Genomic DNA, 17,094 nt, shown 5'->3' with positions numbered 1-17,094 from the left:
CTAAAATGAATTACTGACCTACGATGTGTGTTTTGGGTCACAATCATGTTAAAAGATTGCCCTGTGATCAAGGGCACAGAGTGATGGTTGAATCTTCTCTATAATGGATTTCACAGTACATCTGTGTATTCATGATGCCATCTATAAAATTCAACTCTCCGACACCTGCAGCAATCATGCAAGCCCACAGAAGATCACTGCCACCACCATGCTTTACTTTTGGTAGCATGCATTTTTCATTGTACTCCTCACCCTTGCCACACCATAAAGTTTGGAACACCTCGGCACCAGAAATATTAATCTTTGTCTCAATACTCCAAAGTATAGAGAGTTAGAGACCCAATAGTCTTTACCTTTCTCAATATGTTTTTTGTGCATCGGCTTTACCAGTGGCTTTCTCTGTGGATGACAGCCATGCATGCCTCTCCTTTGCACGGTACGTCCGTCGTGTGGTGTCACAGGAAACACTTTCTAATGATTTAGCCAACTGTGCTGAACTGTGCTAATACTGGGTAGGCTAATACACACTTACACACCAAAGGAAATGTAAAATCACAAATAGTTGTTCTTTATTCCAACCTTTTGACCACAATTCTGTTTCTGGTCATTTATCTTTTCGCCTGATATATTAAAAACATTTTAACAAATAATGCCTGCATTAAATATTACGTTTATTAAATTAAACATGTGAATATGAATAAGGAATTAATGATAATGATTAAATAAAACCTGGAAAGTCAGAATAAAGATAAACAGATGCATGCATTTTTATTGTCTTTTATTATGCCACAAGACTTTAATTGAATAATTCTCACAAAGCTCAAAGAAAATGTTTTATTTTAACTGCGGTACAGTGGTGTTCAAAAAAATAGCAGTGCATCCTGATAAACCTCTGTTATTATTAGTAGTAATATTTCTGCATTTACAGATTTAGTAGTTAAAAAGATTATGTTGCCCTTTACAGAACAGAAAATGCCCCTAAAATGGGTGTTTTAACAAGAAAACCACTCCACAACAACACAAGCAAGAGGACAAAATCTTGGTTCCAGACAAAAGGATTGAGGTTATGGAGTGGCCAGCTCAATCCTCTGATCTGTACCCCATTGAAAACTTGTGGGGTGACATTAAAATGCAGTTTCTGATGCAAAACCTAAAAAATGACAGGAACTGTGGATGCTGGACTGAAATACATGTTTCTAGCTGCCAGATGTTGGTTGACCCGATTTGACACAGATATTTAAAATCTCTTAATCTTTAAAAAATTATTATCTAAAGAAAAAAAATGTTTACTGCTATTTTTTAACAGCTTAATATTAATTTTCTTTGTTTCCCTTTAAAAGAAGAAGACAGACTTGATACATTTTGTTAATGCTTTGAATTGACATTGAATGTGTCATGTTTTCAATACATTTGAAATAAAGGAAATAAAATCTATTTATAACATTTCTGCACTTTTTCACTTTTATGAGTGCTATTTTTAAACACCACTGTATATGCACAAAGTTTCTAAGTATGCAAATAAGCTATTGTTAAATAAATGTTCACAAGAATGTAAGAGGGGTTCCTATTCTTTCATTTCCCAGATATTTTTTGAGGAATGAACGTATTTCTGGACTGAACAGATTTGTATGGTAATCTCTGGAATCTTTCTCAGATTTAGGTTTAGAGCTGTGTGCACACATGTCCTTCACTCCCCAGCTTACAATACCGACCTATCAAAGATATTTCTCATATTAAAAATAAACATCTGTCAGAACAACATGCACATCTGCTTTTAAAGGGAAATTAACAAACATAAGACTGAAGTGGAGAAATGATTCAAAATCTCACCTGTACTATTCGAGCACCAGGAACAAATGTGGCACCTCCAGAATCACCTGTCACAAAATGACATGCACAAACTAAATCTTTGTATACGCCTGACAAAACTTAAATATGAATTCTAAAACATACACTATGAGTGAGGTTTAATAATAATCTTTTGTAATACCAAGATATTGCCAAATATAACACGCCCTACTGCAAACATCACACATACCTTTACAGGCAACATCATCTGTGGTTGGTTCAATACCACCACTGCATAAAAAATTGTGTGAAACAATATCCTTTGCATTTGTCGCAGTAATTCCTTTTGCTTTTTTTGCATCTTCAATACAAGCATCCCGCTGAAAAAAACAACAACAGATTGACATAAAACTAATGAATACTGAGCATGTCCTCAGTCCATCAAAAATCAAGCAATGTTAAATCATAATAAATGCACAAATGAATGATCATGTACAGCATACAGAGTAAAAATTTTAAGTTCAAAATTGGACCGTTTTTATTAATGTTATTTATATTACACATAATTACCAAATTTCCCTGTTTGATTTTGATGTTCTTCTGTTTAATCTTGCCTCCGATATCTGACATGAAAGCAGCATTCACGGTATCTGCACTCAATAGCATCTCCTCTGTAACAACGTCCATAAAATGTTAATTGTGTTTTAGTTGCTACATATAGTGAGCTCGTAAGTTTGCACACCCCATGCAGAAACGTTGTGATAGCATTTTGCTTGTTTTTAGCTCACCATGTTTTTTGCACGTTCCCTCTCTGTCTGAAAGTTTTAGAGCTCCACTGGTTTCCTTGGTGCAGGGGATGCAGATTGGTCTGCACAGATAAACAAGATATTTTAATAATATGCACTTTCTTATAAGAGTAAAATCACTTCATCAGCTGTGTTCCTTACCGAATATCAGGACTCATGATTAAAGGCTTTTCTAGTTGAAGAAGGGCTATGTCAAATTCATAATATTCTGGTATACCCTTGTGACGCTTTGCTGCAACATTATAGCTAGGATGAGGTATGTACTCTTTAACTTTTATTCCTAAGGGTGTCAAATGAAAACCACATATGAGGTGTAGAATAATTTTTCTTTATTAATCAGCTGGGGAAAATACTCTTTAAGATACAACTGAAGACATACAGTAGAGTAGGTTACCTTTGGACTTTGATTCCATGTAAACACTTATCCTATCAGGTGTATCACCAAACTTGAAGCAATGAGCCGCTGTCAAGATGAAGGTCGATGTGACTAAAGACCCCATGCATTTTGAAACTGTTCCATCACTACGCTGCAAAAACAAGTGAAAAACCTCCACGGTCAAATTAATGTGAACAATAACAAATGATGCAAAGCACTTAATTTGTTCTGCTTTTGTTTAAGACAAAGAGATGCCCACAGTCACAATAATCTTTGCCAACCAGGGGTATTGACGACGCTTATGGGAATTTGTGCCATCACTGTAATCTTTGTAAAGTCCACACAGTTCTACACTGGTACCCTCATCTGTTAAAGAAAGATGGTAAGATTAATTCATATATATATATATATATATATATATATATATATGACTAATTTAAGGTTTATAGGGTGACTTACTCAATATTTACTTACATTTTTATTTTAGAATAATAGTAAACTTGTCAAATGATGAAATAACACCAGCTTTAATATACATTTTAGCATCTTCAGTAAATTCACCCTGAAATGCTTTTTAAACAGTATTGAAGAACTTCCCATCTAATCTGGACTCTTACTGGAACCTTACTGGAGTTTTTTTCTTTTATATTGTAAATAATTTTTAGACAAAAAGTTTTCGGATCAAAGGCTTTAAAGATCACAAAAAACATTTCAGTCTAGTAATCACAAACTTTTATATAAACAGAACAAGATAAATTGAGAAACATGATAACATAATACAGTACCAATCATGGTGTCAAACGTCTTCTTTAAATCATGCAGATCTCGAAGTTTGAAAAAAAACTTTTCATTTCCTCTGTCAGTCTTTAAATGATTTATATCCTCACCATTTACCTTATCACCCATTCCAAACACATAAAGGTCTGTTAAAAAAAATTGCATGAGTAATGCGTCAGAAATTTGTGGAATTTTGGACAATATAATACTATAAAAATCTTAAAAACCAGTAATATATGAATACATTTTTATCAGTTACTGTGCTGCTGTATGTGAATGGTAAAAATACAAAATATTGTCATCTTATTTTTACAAAAAAAGTTTTCAGCTGAGGTGCAAATGCACCAAAATAAAAAGTAGTTCCCTTTCAGTCTGTCACTACAACGTCACATTGTGACCAACGAATTGGGAACGTGTCTTGCGGGACCAATCTACTTCAACTTCTAAAACACCAATGAACTGCCTCGCAAGTATTTAACGAGTTACAGGTGCAGTTACCAAATTAGCTTTTTCACTTCAAAATCTGGCAATGATCTGCTCACGAGAAGCTCTTATAGAATAGAACTCTGCGTGTTCGAGTTGGTTGGTCAAAGGCACCACAGCGGAGGCTCGCAAGTGTTTCCACCTTTTCTTTTTTCTCTCACTTTTGAGTTGAGTGTGTGCGTGGCGGACATGCGGAATGCCGACAAAATCCAGCTCCTGAATGCTCCTGTGTCCCATGCCAGCCTGTTCAGCAAGGCCATCGAGAACATCGCACAGCAGTTCTCAGCCACCCAGAAACAGACTGAGGCCATTGGGTCACACTTTATTTTACGGTATCACTGTTACAGTGTAATTATACTTTTAAGTACTAAGTAATAATCATTAATAACATGTACTTACTATAGGGTTGGGGTTAGGATAAGGGTTTGGTTTAGGGTTAGTTGCATGTAATTATGCATAATTAACTGTTCTTACTATAATAATTACATGTAACATGTGTAACAAAGACACCGTAAAATAAAGTGTTACCGGCCATTGTTTAGATCATGCCGCATCAGAAGAGACCAGCTCCTCGCCCACCGATGCCGGCACATCAGTCTTCCCCTCGCCAACAGTGTCTTGCTGCAGCCGCCTCCGTTCCTCCCTGGGCAACTTCTTCAAAGAAGTCAGCAGCCCGCCCCGCCTGCTAGACGTGGTGGAAAACGTAAGACCAAGCGGCCCTAAGACGGGCGACCTAGAGATGAAGAGGATCGCTCTTCGGGAGATGGTGAAGGCACCACTCCCCACACCGGAGTCGGCTGGATGGGGAATCCTTGTTTTTTTTATTTCTGTTCTGCCGGCTATTCAGCCAGCACCCACAAAAATGCAAAAAGAGTGAATTTCTCTTCCTTCTCTAGGTCTACATAGGTGTTCGGGAGCGACGGATGGGCTCATAACCCTATGTCTTCTCTCTCCTCTATCGACCAGCAGATGTGCCGAGCGGTCCGGGACCTCCACAACAGAGTCTTGTCTACTCAGCCATCAAACAGTGGAGCCGGGTGAGTGTTACATTACACAAAACTTCTGTCGACTCAGCCAAAGAGCGCGCATCAACGAGCACCTTTGGTTCGCTCGCCACGAGTACACTGGTCGTGCCTTTAGTCCCTCTCGCACGGTTTCTGGAGGCGTGGCAACAGCTTCCCAACTCGTCGCGTTGGCTTTTATGCACAATTTGTCTCATGCGATCCAATTCGCCCGGTGACCCCAAAAATTTTCGAGCATTCACTTCACTACGGTGAAAGCTGCCGATGCGCACATACTATTGGCGAAGGACACGATCAATCCGGTCCCTGCAGCCGAGATGAGTTCAGGGTTTTACAGCCCTTACTTTCTAGTACCCAAAAAGTGTGACAGGCTGCGACCAATCTTAGATCTGCATGTACTGAATCGAGCACTTCACAGAATGCAGCAAAAAATGTTGACGCAGAGGAGCATATTTCAATGCATCCGCCCACAAGATTTTACTTTCATTTCTCAATTCTCCCCCGGCTGACACAGGCCATTTCTCCGCTTTGCGTTTGAGGGGCGGGCATATCAGTACAAAGACTTACCTTTCGGGCTTTCTCTCTCCCTGTTTCTTCACGAAAGTCGCTAAGGGGGCTTTAAAACCCCTGAAAGAGAGCGGTGTGCACATTTTAGCTTATCTAGATGATTTGCTCATAATAATAGCTCAATCACGTCAGACGCTCTGCGAGCACATAGACAGTGTGCTCAAACACCTCGCTTGTTTAGGTCTTCAGGGTCAACCAAGAGAAGAGCAAACTTTGCCCCATGCAGAGGATCTCTTTTTTCCGTATGGAACTGTATTCGGTCGAATGCACGGCACGGTTTACGGAAGCGGGTGCACAGTCAATACTGACTTGCTTGAATATGTTCAAATGCAAGATTGCGGTTCCACTGAAACAATTTCAGAGGGTTTTGGGCATATGCAGCTGTGACAAAGCGACACAGAGTGTGGCACAGCTGTATCCACTGAGTAACGATCACACCGGCATGCCGTCTCACTTTCACCCCATGGTCAGACCCATCGTTTCTCAGGTGAGGTGTTCCGCTAAGACAGATCTCCAGGAATGCCATTGGGTGCAAAGATGCCTCCACTACGGGGTGGGGGGCCACGTACGGCAAGGTTGCAGCCTCGGGGGTTTGACCTCACCCCAGCTGCACTGGCACATAAATTGCCTGTATATTTTGCTCTCGTCCGTTTCAGCAACGAGCTCCGAGGCAATGATGTATTAGTTCCCACCGACAACATTGCGACTGTTTCGTATATCAATCGCCACAGCGGTTTGCACTCTCGTCACCTGTCGCATCTCGCCCATCATGGAGTCTCTTTTGCGCCATTCACATCCCAAATGTCGACTCCACCCCAAGTCGGTTCAGCTGATTTGGAAATGTTTTGGCAGAGCGCAGATAGATCTGTTTGCATCTCCAGAGACAACCCATTGTCGCCTGTTTTATTCATTAACAGAGGGAACACTCTGTTGTCGGGGGGTCCGCGCAAATACGCATTTCTCCCAGAGAGCCTTCTAGCCTAGACAGTGTGCAAAGTCAGGGAGGACGAGGAGAGCATTCTGTTAGTTGCGCAGTATTGAAGAACAAGGAGTGGGGTTTAAACAACTTACACTCCTCGCGACAGGCCGCCCTGATGGATTCCCCTGAGGAAGGACCTTCTTTTTCTCAGGGAGGGGGTACATTATGGCACCCGCACCCCGACCTGTGGAACCTCCATGTGTGGTCTTTGGACGGGGAACGGAAGTTATAAGTGATTTACCACAAGCGGTATTTAATGCAGGATTCACACCAGACGCGGTAGAGGCGGCAAGCGTGAGTGATTTACATATTAAGTCAATGCAAAGATGCGATTAAGCATCCTGCAGGCACGGCACGGATGGTAGATCGCGAATTGAGCGTTGCCGCGGGAAAGGCGAGAGTTGAAAAATCTAAACTTCGGCAGATTTCCCCACCACATTAACCAATCGGAAGCCCCTCCTATGAAGCAAATTTCTCAAATGACTAGAATTTCACACGCAGCTTTCACACGCAAATGAAGCGAGTAAATCAAATGTTCAAGTGCCCAACTAAGCGCGAATAGCGCATTTTTGCCGTCTCTATCGTGGTTGGTGTGAATGCACAATAACACTATTGCTGCAGCGCGAGCAATGTCTAAGAGACAGGCTTACACACTAAAATGGAACCTGTTTGTTGACTGGTGTACTTCTCAATGAGAAGACCCCCGAGAATGTCCAATCAGAGTCTCCAGCACCGGGAGGCTGCACCATCTACTATTAAAGGAGATATTGCTACGATATCCGCACACAACACAACACGCTTTGTTATGCCCTGTACGTGCACTATGTGTGTATGTGGATCGAACTCAAAGCTTTAGAACCTCAGACCAGATTTTTGTCTGTTACGGTGGTCAGCAGAAAGGAAAACCTGTCACCAAGCAGAGGATGTCTCATTGGATTGTAGACACAATTGCCCCTGTTTATAAAAAGCATGGCACTTCATGCCCCTTTGGTTTGAGAGCCAACCCTACAAGAAGTGTGGCATTGTCTTAGGCTTTGGCTTGAGGTTCCTCGTTAATAGACATTTTAGACACCTAACATGTTTACTAGATTCTAAAGTGTCCGTATCGAGCCGGTATCCTCTGAGGTTTTCTCCTCAAACCGATGTGAACACCCAGGGTCAGCTCCTGTGTCGGCTTGCAGCCTTCTTTTTGGTGCTTCATGACTGCACCATTATGGAAGGCCATTAGTGCAAAACCGTTTCAAAAACTGCTTTTTTGTACTCCTCCACTGCTTGGTGGCCGATGTTGCGGAGCATCGGCGGTCAGCTTCTCACTACATGTATCATTGAGAACCTGTATTAGGCTAGCGCCCACATTGTGTCCCCTTGAGGGTTCTGGTGGGAGTATTCCATGGAAGTGTTAAAAGAGCTAATTTGGTAACTGCACCTGCCTCTTGTTAAATACTCCCATGGCGGGGGCATTCGTTCATTGGCGTTTTAGAATTTCTCTAAGTAGATTGGTCCCGCGAGATGCGTTCCTAATTCATCGGTCATGACGTGATGTCTCCGTTCCCTTACTTGGTCCCTTCCGAGACGCTTAGATGGTAACAGTGATATAACAACAAACTAAAGGTTCCTGTAAAAACAATACATCTCAGGTTTCTCCTCACCAAGTTTTTCCTCACGTGAAGGATCCCTTTGTATCACAAGATCTTTTATTTGGTTTACCTTAGGTTTGGGATCTCCACCCATGTTGGCTTGACCTACAGTGCGAAATAAGGTGTAAAATACATTGAATATTATATACATAAAATAACATTAATACATTTAGTCAATTTTCCACTTTGCAGATCTGCGGCACAATTTTTTATGATTCCATTTCACATCAAAGGCCCTTAAACAGATACACTTCTAACCACGTGGAAAAAAGGTCTACATTGAAGTATAAATATAGTTCAAATATATTCACTACCATCAGAAAACAAGATGACAATATGTTGAGTCTGAAGAAAGCTCTTTTCATCAATTTCCTTCTCAATTAGCATACTCCCATAAATGCTCCTGTAAGCTTTGGCGATATTAGTCCCTTTTCCCGTCCCTTTACCTGTTAGGATTAAAAACACAGGGAGATTAAATGACGATATCATAGAGATTCACTCTTACATGAGAAACTCATTTAAGTGCTTATCCAAACAAAACACTTACTGCTATATTTATAATCTCTTAGTTTATTAAGAATTTGTAAGAGGTTATCTTTTTGACCACTCTTAAATTTTCGCATAGAGACAATCCTGTCAACATCTGTGGCAAAAATCAGGATCTCATAATTTGGGGAGACCTCATAGTAACTGATCTGTGGGTAAAGAATGAAGTCAAATCCATTTTAATTAGGTCCATGTACAGCTGCACGTTACTATAATAAGAATATACAGTAGTACACAATTATGCAATGTCACATGAGTGCTGTTATACTAAAATATTAGCACAATTTACCATGGGATGTCTAGTAAAGAATAGAAATGCTGGAAATACCTTTTCTATGAGTTTACTTATGACACCTTTTGCCTTTTCAAAGTCTGTTTCATTTATGCTACCAGATACATCCAAGGCAATGTAGATATCAAGCTTTCCACCCTTATTCACTGTTATTCTTTTTTCTTGCTGAACTGGAGAAATGAAGAATACATGGGTTTCAGTCATGTGACTTTTTACGTTATGCCGCCATCTTGAGGACCTACCGAGTACCAGTAGGCTACTGACAAGCATTGGCTGGCTTGCTACAATTTACGGATTTCTTATCTTTTACTGTCTATGATTCTTATGGATACGGGAAATGGCTACGAAAGACAACATGTCGCACCTCGACTGTCATGAAAAGAAACGCGACTTTAAAAAAATATACCTTGGTTTGGGTGTGATGCCTACTCAATCCCCGATACGTTCTTCCAGCCGCTGTTCGCTGCTACCGAACTACCACTATTTTACAACACTAAGGCGGCGCGTCACAACATTAAACTTTGCTCGAAGTATCACCTGGATCTCTACTCATGAACGCGAACATTGAGAACATTGTTTGTGTACACAGAGTTTAATAAAAAGAAAGTTTTGTAAAACTGATTTTGGCTGTTATGGTGTCTGCTCGTCATCCCTGCCAGACGGAAATAATCGATTTCTGAATGCGAATGAATGAATCTCATATGAGGCTCCTTTTTCAACTAGAAGTTTAATATTGTTTTTCACTTGCGACAAAACAACGAATTATCTGTGCATTTATATGGAACTATGCTTTAGGAGCTATCCATCTTTACTCTCCTCCCTCCTTACGTTCCATTCGCAGATCGATACATCTAGACTGGGAAGATGGCGGCGAGCGGAAGCCAAATCAACCAAAGTCAGTTGTTCAAAACCTTCTTTTTAGTAAACTCTTTGTTCACAAACAATGTTCTCAATGCTCGAGTTCACGTGTAGAGACACAGGCGATACTTCGAGCAAAATATCATGTTTTGTCGAGCCTTCTTAGTGTTGTAAAAATAGCGATTTTGATGCTCACAACATATTGAAGGCATAGCTTCTAGTTCTTTTGCGACCACTTCAGGTACTCAAAATGGCGGAAGACAAGAGAGTGAGGCCAGCTGAAACCCATGTATAGGTTTCATGCAATGAGCCCTGACAAAATCTCTCAATCTGTCAAAACAAACTTGCAGAGGAAGATGACAGTACACACCTATTTCTTCATACTGTTGAGAAACCTGTAGAATTGCCTTTAGAGAAGAGCTGAAACCCTCGGATGCTTCCTCTGGGGTGTCATATGTGAAATCAGCTGTATTTACAAAACAACAACAACAGCATTAATTACCAGAAAGCCCATGTTCATTTTTAGGAACATTTACAGTCACTGTGGAAAAAAGGTCACAGGTATGTATAGTTTCTGTGAAGGAAGAAGGTTTACCGTAACATTCCGGTTCTGCCCCTGACCACAGGCCACCCTCCTGACAGACTCGCTCATGGGAACCAATCAAGGTCAGCTCACGGTGACACTTGTATGTGACTTTGTCATCAATATTAAACACATTGCCTGACCTTGTAGTGCCAGGGGGAACACCAGGATCAGGACAGTCATCGGCTGTGAGAAACACGTATGACACAACTTATTATTGACATGATTTTGTCAAGCAAGGTAAATTCAGTATCATCATTCGCAGCTCCCACTATCTAGTGTAATGGATTTTCCAGATGGAATAATGGATGCAGTAGAGAGATATGAAAAATAATTTGTTTTATTAAAGAATTGTATCTAGACAGCATAAACACAATACTGGCTCAGCCTGATAATCATCAAAGAGATATGAAAGCTGAACTGCCTCTCCAAACCCCCAACTCCTATTCTTATAGACCACTTTCGTGTTTGCAAACAGAGATGACGTTTTTTAGAAGTGTTTTAGCATTAAACCGTGATTGTTATGGATCAGGTGTTTTGTCGAAGTCTGATTCCCCTCTGTTTCCTTTTAGTGCAATGTTTCTTATGTAAGGGATAATCCACGGCTAGCCATGCATTAAAGGGTTTTAATGCACGACGTAGAGGCTAAGAACCACCCGACGCGTAGCGGATTTTATTTAAATGAATTATCACATTTATTTAAATTCATTATTAAAAGAGAGAGAGAGAGAGAGAGAGAGAGAGAGAGAGAGAGAGAGAGAGAGAGTAACCTGTGGCTGTGTGCATCTCTTCTTTAAAGTCTATCCCCTCCTTGCTTAAGCATATAGCTAACTTAATGATTCCTTAATTGATTTATAAAAATAATTTATGAATGACAGGCAACACTGACAGTGACAAGGCAATCTTTATTTGAACTAATCATGTCATTTATTTAAATGAATTATGTAAAGTGTGAAACTCTCTCTCTCTCTCTCTCTCTCTCTCTCTCTCTCTCTCTCTCTCTCTCTCTAACGCTCTCTCTGCAAGTGTAACTGTGTTACTATGGTTACCAATGTTTATAGTAGCGGATTAATTTCTAACTGTAATCAAACTGACTGGAACTACCTGTGCATTAAACGGTTTTAATGCACACCTTCCAGCCAATCAGAATCGAGTAGCCTACGTGTTTGTTCTAAAACTATTATAAAAGTATTATGTTAACACACAAATTAAAAAGGCTTGTTTATATATTAATAACACTTTACATCATTTACATTTAAATTTTAGAACAAACAGGAAGAAGACATGAGCTAAGATATAAAGAAATAAAAATAAATAATAGAAAACGAAAAAAATATGAAATATAAAAAAATAGTGATATTATTGTTTTTTCAGTATAAAAACGTTTATTCTAAATAATTTATAAATGTAACGTGATAAAAACGCTATAAGAAACACATAGAGGGAACAGACTTCGACAGAACACCGGACATCTACTTAATTTATATTCTAATTATCGATAGATTTCCAGATGATTTTATCGCTCCAGGGCTTATTGCAAACATAAACACCTACGTTTATCTTCAAATTGTGTCTTCGATGATGGTATTTTATAAAAATGAAGACCATCTTTTTTGGCATTCCTATTCTGACCCTTAACAGCACAACAGGACATTTTCTAGTAAGTTATCTTGCTTGTTTCACTCGTGTTTAATTCATTTCCACTGTTTTTCTGCAACCACATTGCGCGCGCACCTTGCAGTTATGTAACTGTGATGTCTACTCCAAAATGGTCTATTTAACAGGACCATGTGACGTCACTGTGTGTTGTCGCCGCCATTTTTGTGTCCGGTCACAGCTGCAATCTCTGCTTTATGGTCACAGCAGCCACAACTACCAGATAAAGATCAATAAAACACTCCCAGAAGGTTCACAACAAGATTACAATTTGCCCGGGATATGTTGTGATGTTGGCTGTAACAATAGTCGTCAGAGGAACCCCGAACTACAATTTTATCCTATTCCAAAGGAGTTAAATCGGCGGAATAACGGATTGCCTTTAATCAAAAGTGACCAAGGATAACTTAAATGTTTGCCTCATATTAAATGAATAGTAAAAAGTTTTCAAGTAATTCAATAATCAAGTAAACAATAAGTGATAATAATTTAAGAACAGAGAAACAAATTAAATTTATTGTCAAATAAATAAATATAACATTAAGTAGCAGATTGTTTTTTGATTAACATATACAGTTAGGGGTTGTGTACACCAAAACTTTTACGCCCGCGGCCGGCGCATGTTTTCAATTGTTTCCAATGGAAGCTCAGCGTTTTTCAAATAAGCCAGCCGCAAGCGGGTTTTTTCCGCGCTGAAAACCGGCGCTCGGCGGTTTTTCCGCGCTCGGAGCTGAGCGTCGAAAGTTGAAAGAGATTCAACTTTGGGAGAAAAGCTCCGCTCGTCAATGTCAGTTCTCACACGGCCACCCAATCACAGTGGAGGAGGGGCGGGACATTACCACAGCAACCAACCGGCTCGCAGCTGAAGTATCACAGCTATCAAAGCGCTCAGCTGAAGAAAGCTGGCACTCAGCTGAAAAACAGCTGGCATTCGGCGTCCTCAAGGCGTTTTCAGCCGCGTTTAAAAGTTTTGGTGTACACAACCCCTTAATCACTTTACACATAACCTTTTTATACACATTTATATACGCCAATGGACATTTGGACTAAATTGTGAGCATATGTGACCGTCAAAGCCTGAAAGATCACAGCTCTGCATGTGCACGTTTTCTCCCTGTTGAGATGTTATGGACAGCAGACTTTTTTTGTGTCCCAGCAACTTATTTTAAGGACCACAAAACAATAAATTGTAATACATTATGATATTGCTTTACCAGATCCTTGCATATGAGACAGCATGTGCGCCAAGCAGGTTTGATCACGAGGATTTTTCATGTGTGTATCGTCATGAAAATAATGCATTATAACTTACCATTAAACTTAAAAAATATAGTAGAGATCATGGTTTTATGTGTACTCAGAAGATGTGATTCACTCTTAACTGTGGGGTGCATGGCTGTTATGGTAACGGGATACAGCGTGCTTTGAGAGGGATTGTTCATTCGTGTTAGTAAATTAAAGCCAAAAATATCTACCAAATTGTCTACTCTATTTATAAAGACAGCAATATTATTTATTTTTTTGTGAGACATTTTTAATTTCTGGAAATATTTAATACAGAATATGAAAAAATAATGCATGATCCCAAAAACACGAGATTTTGATTTTGCACTCTTCCGCGATCGCAAACAACTGGAGAGACTGACTGGCATCTGACATATAACTCCACATTGTAAAATCAGTAATTTGTCTCTGGTAAACCCTCAATTAAACTAATAAATGTGACCATTTAATTTAGTGCATTAGAAATGCTGTGTTCGCTGCCAAAAAGGACCCAAATACGGCGGTGGGAATGGCGGAAGTGACGTCTTTGGTACCCATGAATAGTTTCATTGCAAGCTTTCAACGCACACATTTCCTGTTTTTAACACCTTTTAAAACCCACTCTGTGTTTTCCATATAGCTACTAATTCTGTATTTGTCACTTTTGCTAATTTGAGCTTACCAATTGTCTGTTTTTTTGTTTGTTTTCAAACTTTTAGTTTTCACCAATTAGCAATTAGGTTTGCTTCGTTACTACAGAGCAAGTTATTTTTGTTTCAACTGCACTTTTCTTGAAAACTTAAGATGCAATGAACTTGATGAACCAAAACTTAACAGCAAAACAGTTCTATTCAGGTGACAGAAGACACATTAATATTCAACTTTAAGATATGAAAACACTCAGTATATGAAGCCATATGATAATAAAACAAATACAGAATATAAATGCAATATGAATCTCCCAAATTCTCTCACATTAGTTTTTTGAACTCCAAATCCCAGGCAATTCACATAAAAGACTGTTTATGCTTGTAAAAAATATTTCAAATTTAACAATTTTTTTATTCATGTTTTCTCATAATGCAGGATATATTTAGGATTCTCATCTAAATTGCATTATTTATTTTATTAGCTCTGTTCCAGTATCCAGGGCTATATTCACGGTGAGAACACACACCAGAAAATCCACGCACAAGTCGGAAAAATTGGCATTGCCAATCCAAATAGCCTGCTTTTTTGAACTGTAAGGAAACCGGAGTACTCAGAGTAAACCTATACACAGGAAGAACATGCAAAGCCCTCACAGAAAGAACTCCCAACCCAGCAGAGGCTTGAACCGGGGTCCCCTTTGCTGGGAGGCAACAGTGCTACCCACTGAGCCGCCCCTAAATTGCATTACTTGTTACTTACAGTTTCTTCCACAGATTGGTGTGCCACCACTCCACTTCCCATTAGGTTGGCAGATTCGGGACACTGAGCCACTGAATGTGTAGCCAGAATAACACGAGTAGGTTGTTGTGCTGTTCACGAAATACCTCTGCTGATGAGGATAGACATCACCGTTTTCAAAACCACGAGGATCTGGGCATGTGACCGCTAAGATACATATAGACACAAATATATAACTCGAATGATGTTTTTGTTAGTTTTTAATGAATGGATTATAGAGGGATATAGATGTCATAATCTATTGCTTACTCTTGCACTGTGGTTTCCTTGTTGGTTTTGGGTCCCATCTTCCATTTTTACACTGCAGACTCTTAACAGATGGGTAATAGCCTTCTGGACAAGTATATCTCAGAACGCTACCTTCAGAAAAACCATTTGAGAGAGAAAATCTCCCCATACCAATGCCCAGATTCTCATTAGAACACAAAGTCGGAGCACCTGTAGGAAATATAAAAATGATACATTTGATTACAAGTATACATTGAAAAAATATTTCATAAATGTGTTCATAACATCGCTAAGTGTATCTTCACATACTTTTGTCATTTGCAAATGTTAAAGTTTCATGACAGTTCATGTGTATGCACATGACCCAATGTATAGCACATGCCCCAAAATTATTGTCTGTGAATACCATGAAATGTTTAAAAAAAAATGAAATATTGTTGTAAAATAAAACAGTATAATAGTAGTTTGATGAATAACTGTGATTTAATTCAATTCCAGTTACAAGACTATCTGTTTTTTGAAGAGATAACTCAATGTTTTAGATCAAAAAGCAGTGCAGAAAGACCTACCGGTTATAAGAGCACATAAACTTGCAAGTATGCATAGATGAAGTGCTTCATACTCCATGATGCTCTTTTTGTCCCCCCAGTAAACGAAACAACAGAGGATGTTCACCGACATATTTATACACCAGCGAAAGGAAATGACTGTAGGCTGTAGACATATTTAGCATGTAACAGAGAAAACAAGTTACTATAAAAGGTGTAAAGATGGAGCAAGTCCAAAATTTTTAATATTTAGGCACAATCATTGATGACAAACTTTCATTCTAGGATAATGTTTAAGTCTACTTTTCAATGATTGAAAGCATTTTAACTTACAACATCGTTTCATGGTATGGAAATTTAACAATGAAACGTATTAAGTATTGTGTGTTTTATTATGTGTTTTTTATTATGTGGTGTGTAATGTGTGTAAAAATCATCATGAAAGTATACTCTTTACCACCCCTAAAAATGCCTGTGATACCAAATTGTCCCTCCCCCAACTTGTGTATGAATCAACAGAGGAATTTTTACAGCATCCTGAACCTGATTTTGCTATAATAAAGCTATACAATATTTCAAAAGGAAATCTGACATTAAATGTACATTTACTTCTGCAAAGTCTGAAGTTCCTGGCAGCTATGCCATTGAATCCCCAGAAGCCTACAGACTTCGTGACGTACCTGACCAGTAAATTATGTACCCTGATCAGAATCAATAATGTTTCATTTCGTCTAAAATGATGTCTCGAACCAGCATATTAGCCATAAAGGCAGCAAATCCTTTCTTTGTGGTGAAAAACATTACACCCAACGAGAAAATTTATCAGTTAAAACATCTTGACAACCCTTTTTAGATGTAAGGATATGAAGTCACACTGCAACTTACGAAACCCTGAGGTGTTATGATTAAAACTGATAGAATTGGGGGTGCGAATTGTGGTTTTGACAAGTTACGCCTCGGCAAACCATTTCTTTTACATGTTTGCCCACCAATTTGCATTAAAATGTGAACACATTTGAAAAATGCCTAAGCGTCCGACACTGTGTATCTGTGTAACTAAATAAGGAAACAAGGCTTTTGGAGTTACGAATCGGTGGTGAAATCTCCAAATATCAACTATTTTCAATCCATTCTCATTTCTCTTCTCGGTAGCATTGATTATTCATCTCAGCTATGTCTGTGAGCTGTGAGTAGTTTGTCACCATAGATGACTTGGTAGGTGGGTAGGTAGTTAAA

General features: G+C 39.1%; 1 protein-coding gene across 1 annotated transcript; it reads right to left on the bottom strand.

Moving 5' to 3' along the window:
• Positions 1-782: 782 nt before the first annotated feature.
• Positions 783-15,978, bottom strand: LOC135776418 (complement factor B-like). The gene is made up of 18 exons (XM_065287111.2): positions 15,880-15,978; positions 15,332-15,520; positions 15,044-15,229; positions 10,727-10,900; positions 10,502-10,597; positions 9,310-9,443; positions 8,983-9,130; positions 8,750-8,881; positions 8,448-8,540; positions 3,756-3,893; positions 3,230-3,336; positions 2,989-3,121; positions 2,736-2,874; positions 2,577-2,656; positions 2,359-2,459; positions 2,039-2,168; positions 1,831-1,877; positions 783-1,712 (listed from the first exon to the last, which is right to left on the bottom strand). The coding sequence occupies exons 1-18, from the start codon at positions 15,935-15,937 to the stop codon at positions 1,542-1,544; spliced, it is 2,256 nt and encodes a 751-aa protein (XP_065143183.1). The 5' UTR covers positions 15,938-15,978; the 3' UTR covers positions 783-1,541.
• Positions 15,979-17,094: the final 1,116 nt, after the last annotated feature.

The sequence above is a fragment of the Paramisgurnus dabryanus genome, chromosome 18 (genome assembly GCF_030506205.2).
Source record: "Paramisgurnus dabryanus chromosome 18, PD_genome_1.1, whole genome shotgun sequence".
Classification (NCBI taxonomy): Eukaryota; Metazoa; Chordata; class Actinopteri; order Cypriniformes; family Cobitidae; genus Paramisgurnus; species Paramisgurnus dabryanus.
The sequence above is the reverse complement of the archived record's forward strand: the minus strand, read 5'-3'. Positions and strand labels throughout refer to the sequence as shown.

Coding starts and splice junctions, on each gene's coding strand:
- LOC135776418 (XM_065287111.2), bottom strand. CDS start 15,937: ATGGAGTATGAAGCACTTCATCTATGCATACTTGCAAGTTTATGTGCT. Junction 15,230..15,331: donor AAGGAAACCACAGTGCAAGA/GTAAGCAATAGA, acceptor TATGTATCTTAG/CGGTCACATGCCCAGATCCT. Junction 3,894..8,447: donor TTCACGTGAGGAAAAACTTG/GTGAGGAGAAAC, acceptor TTTTTTTAACAG/ACCTTTATGTGTTTGGAATG.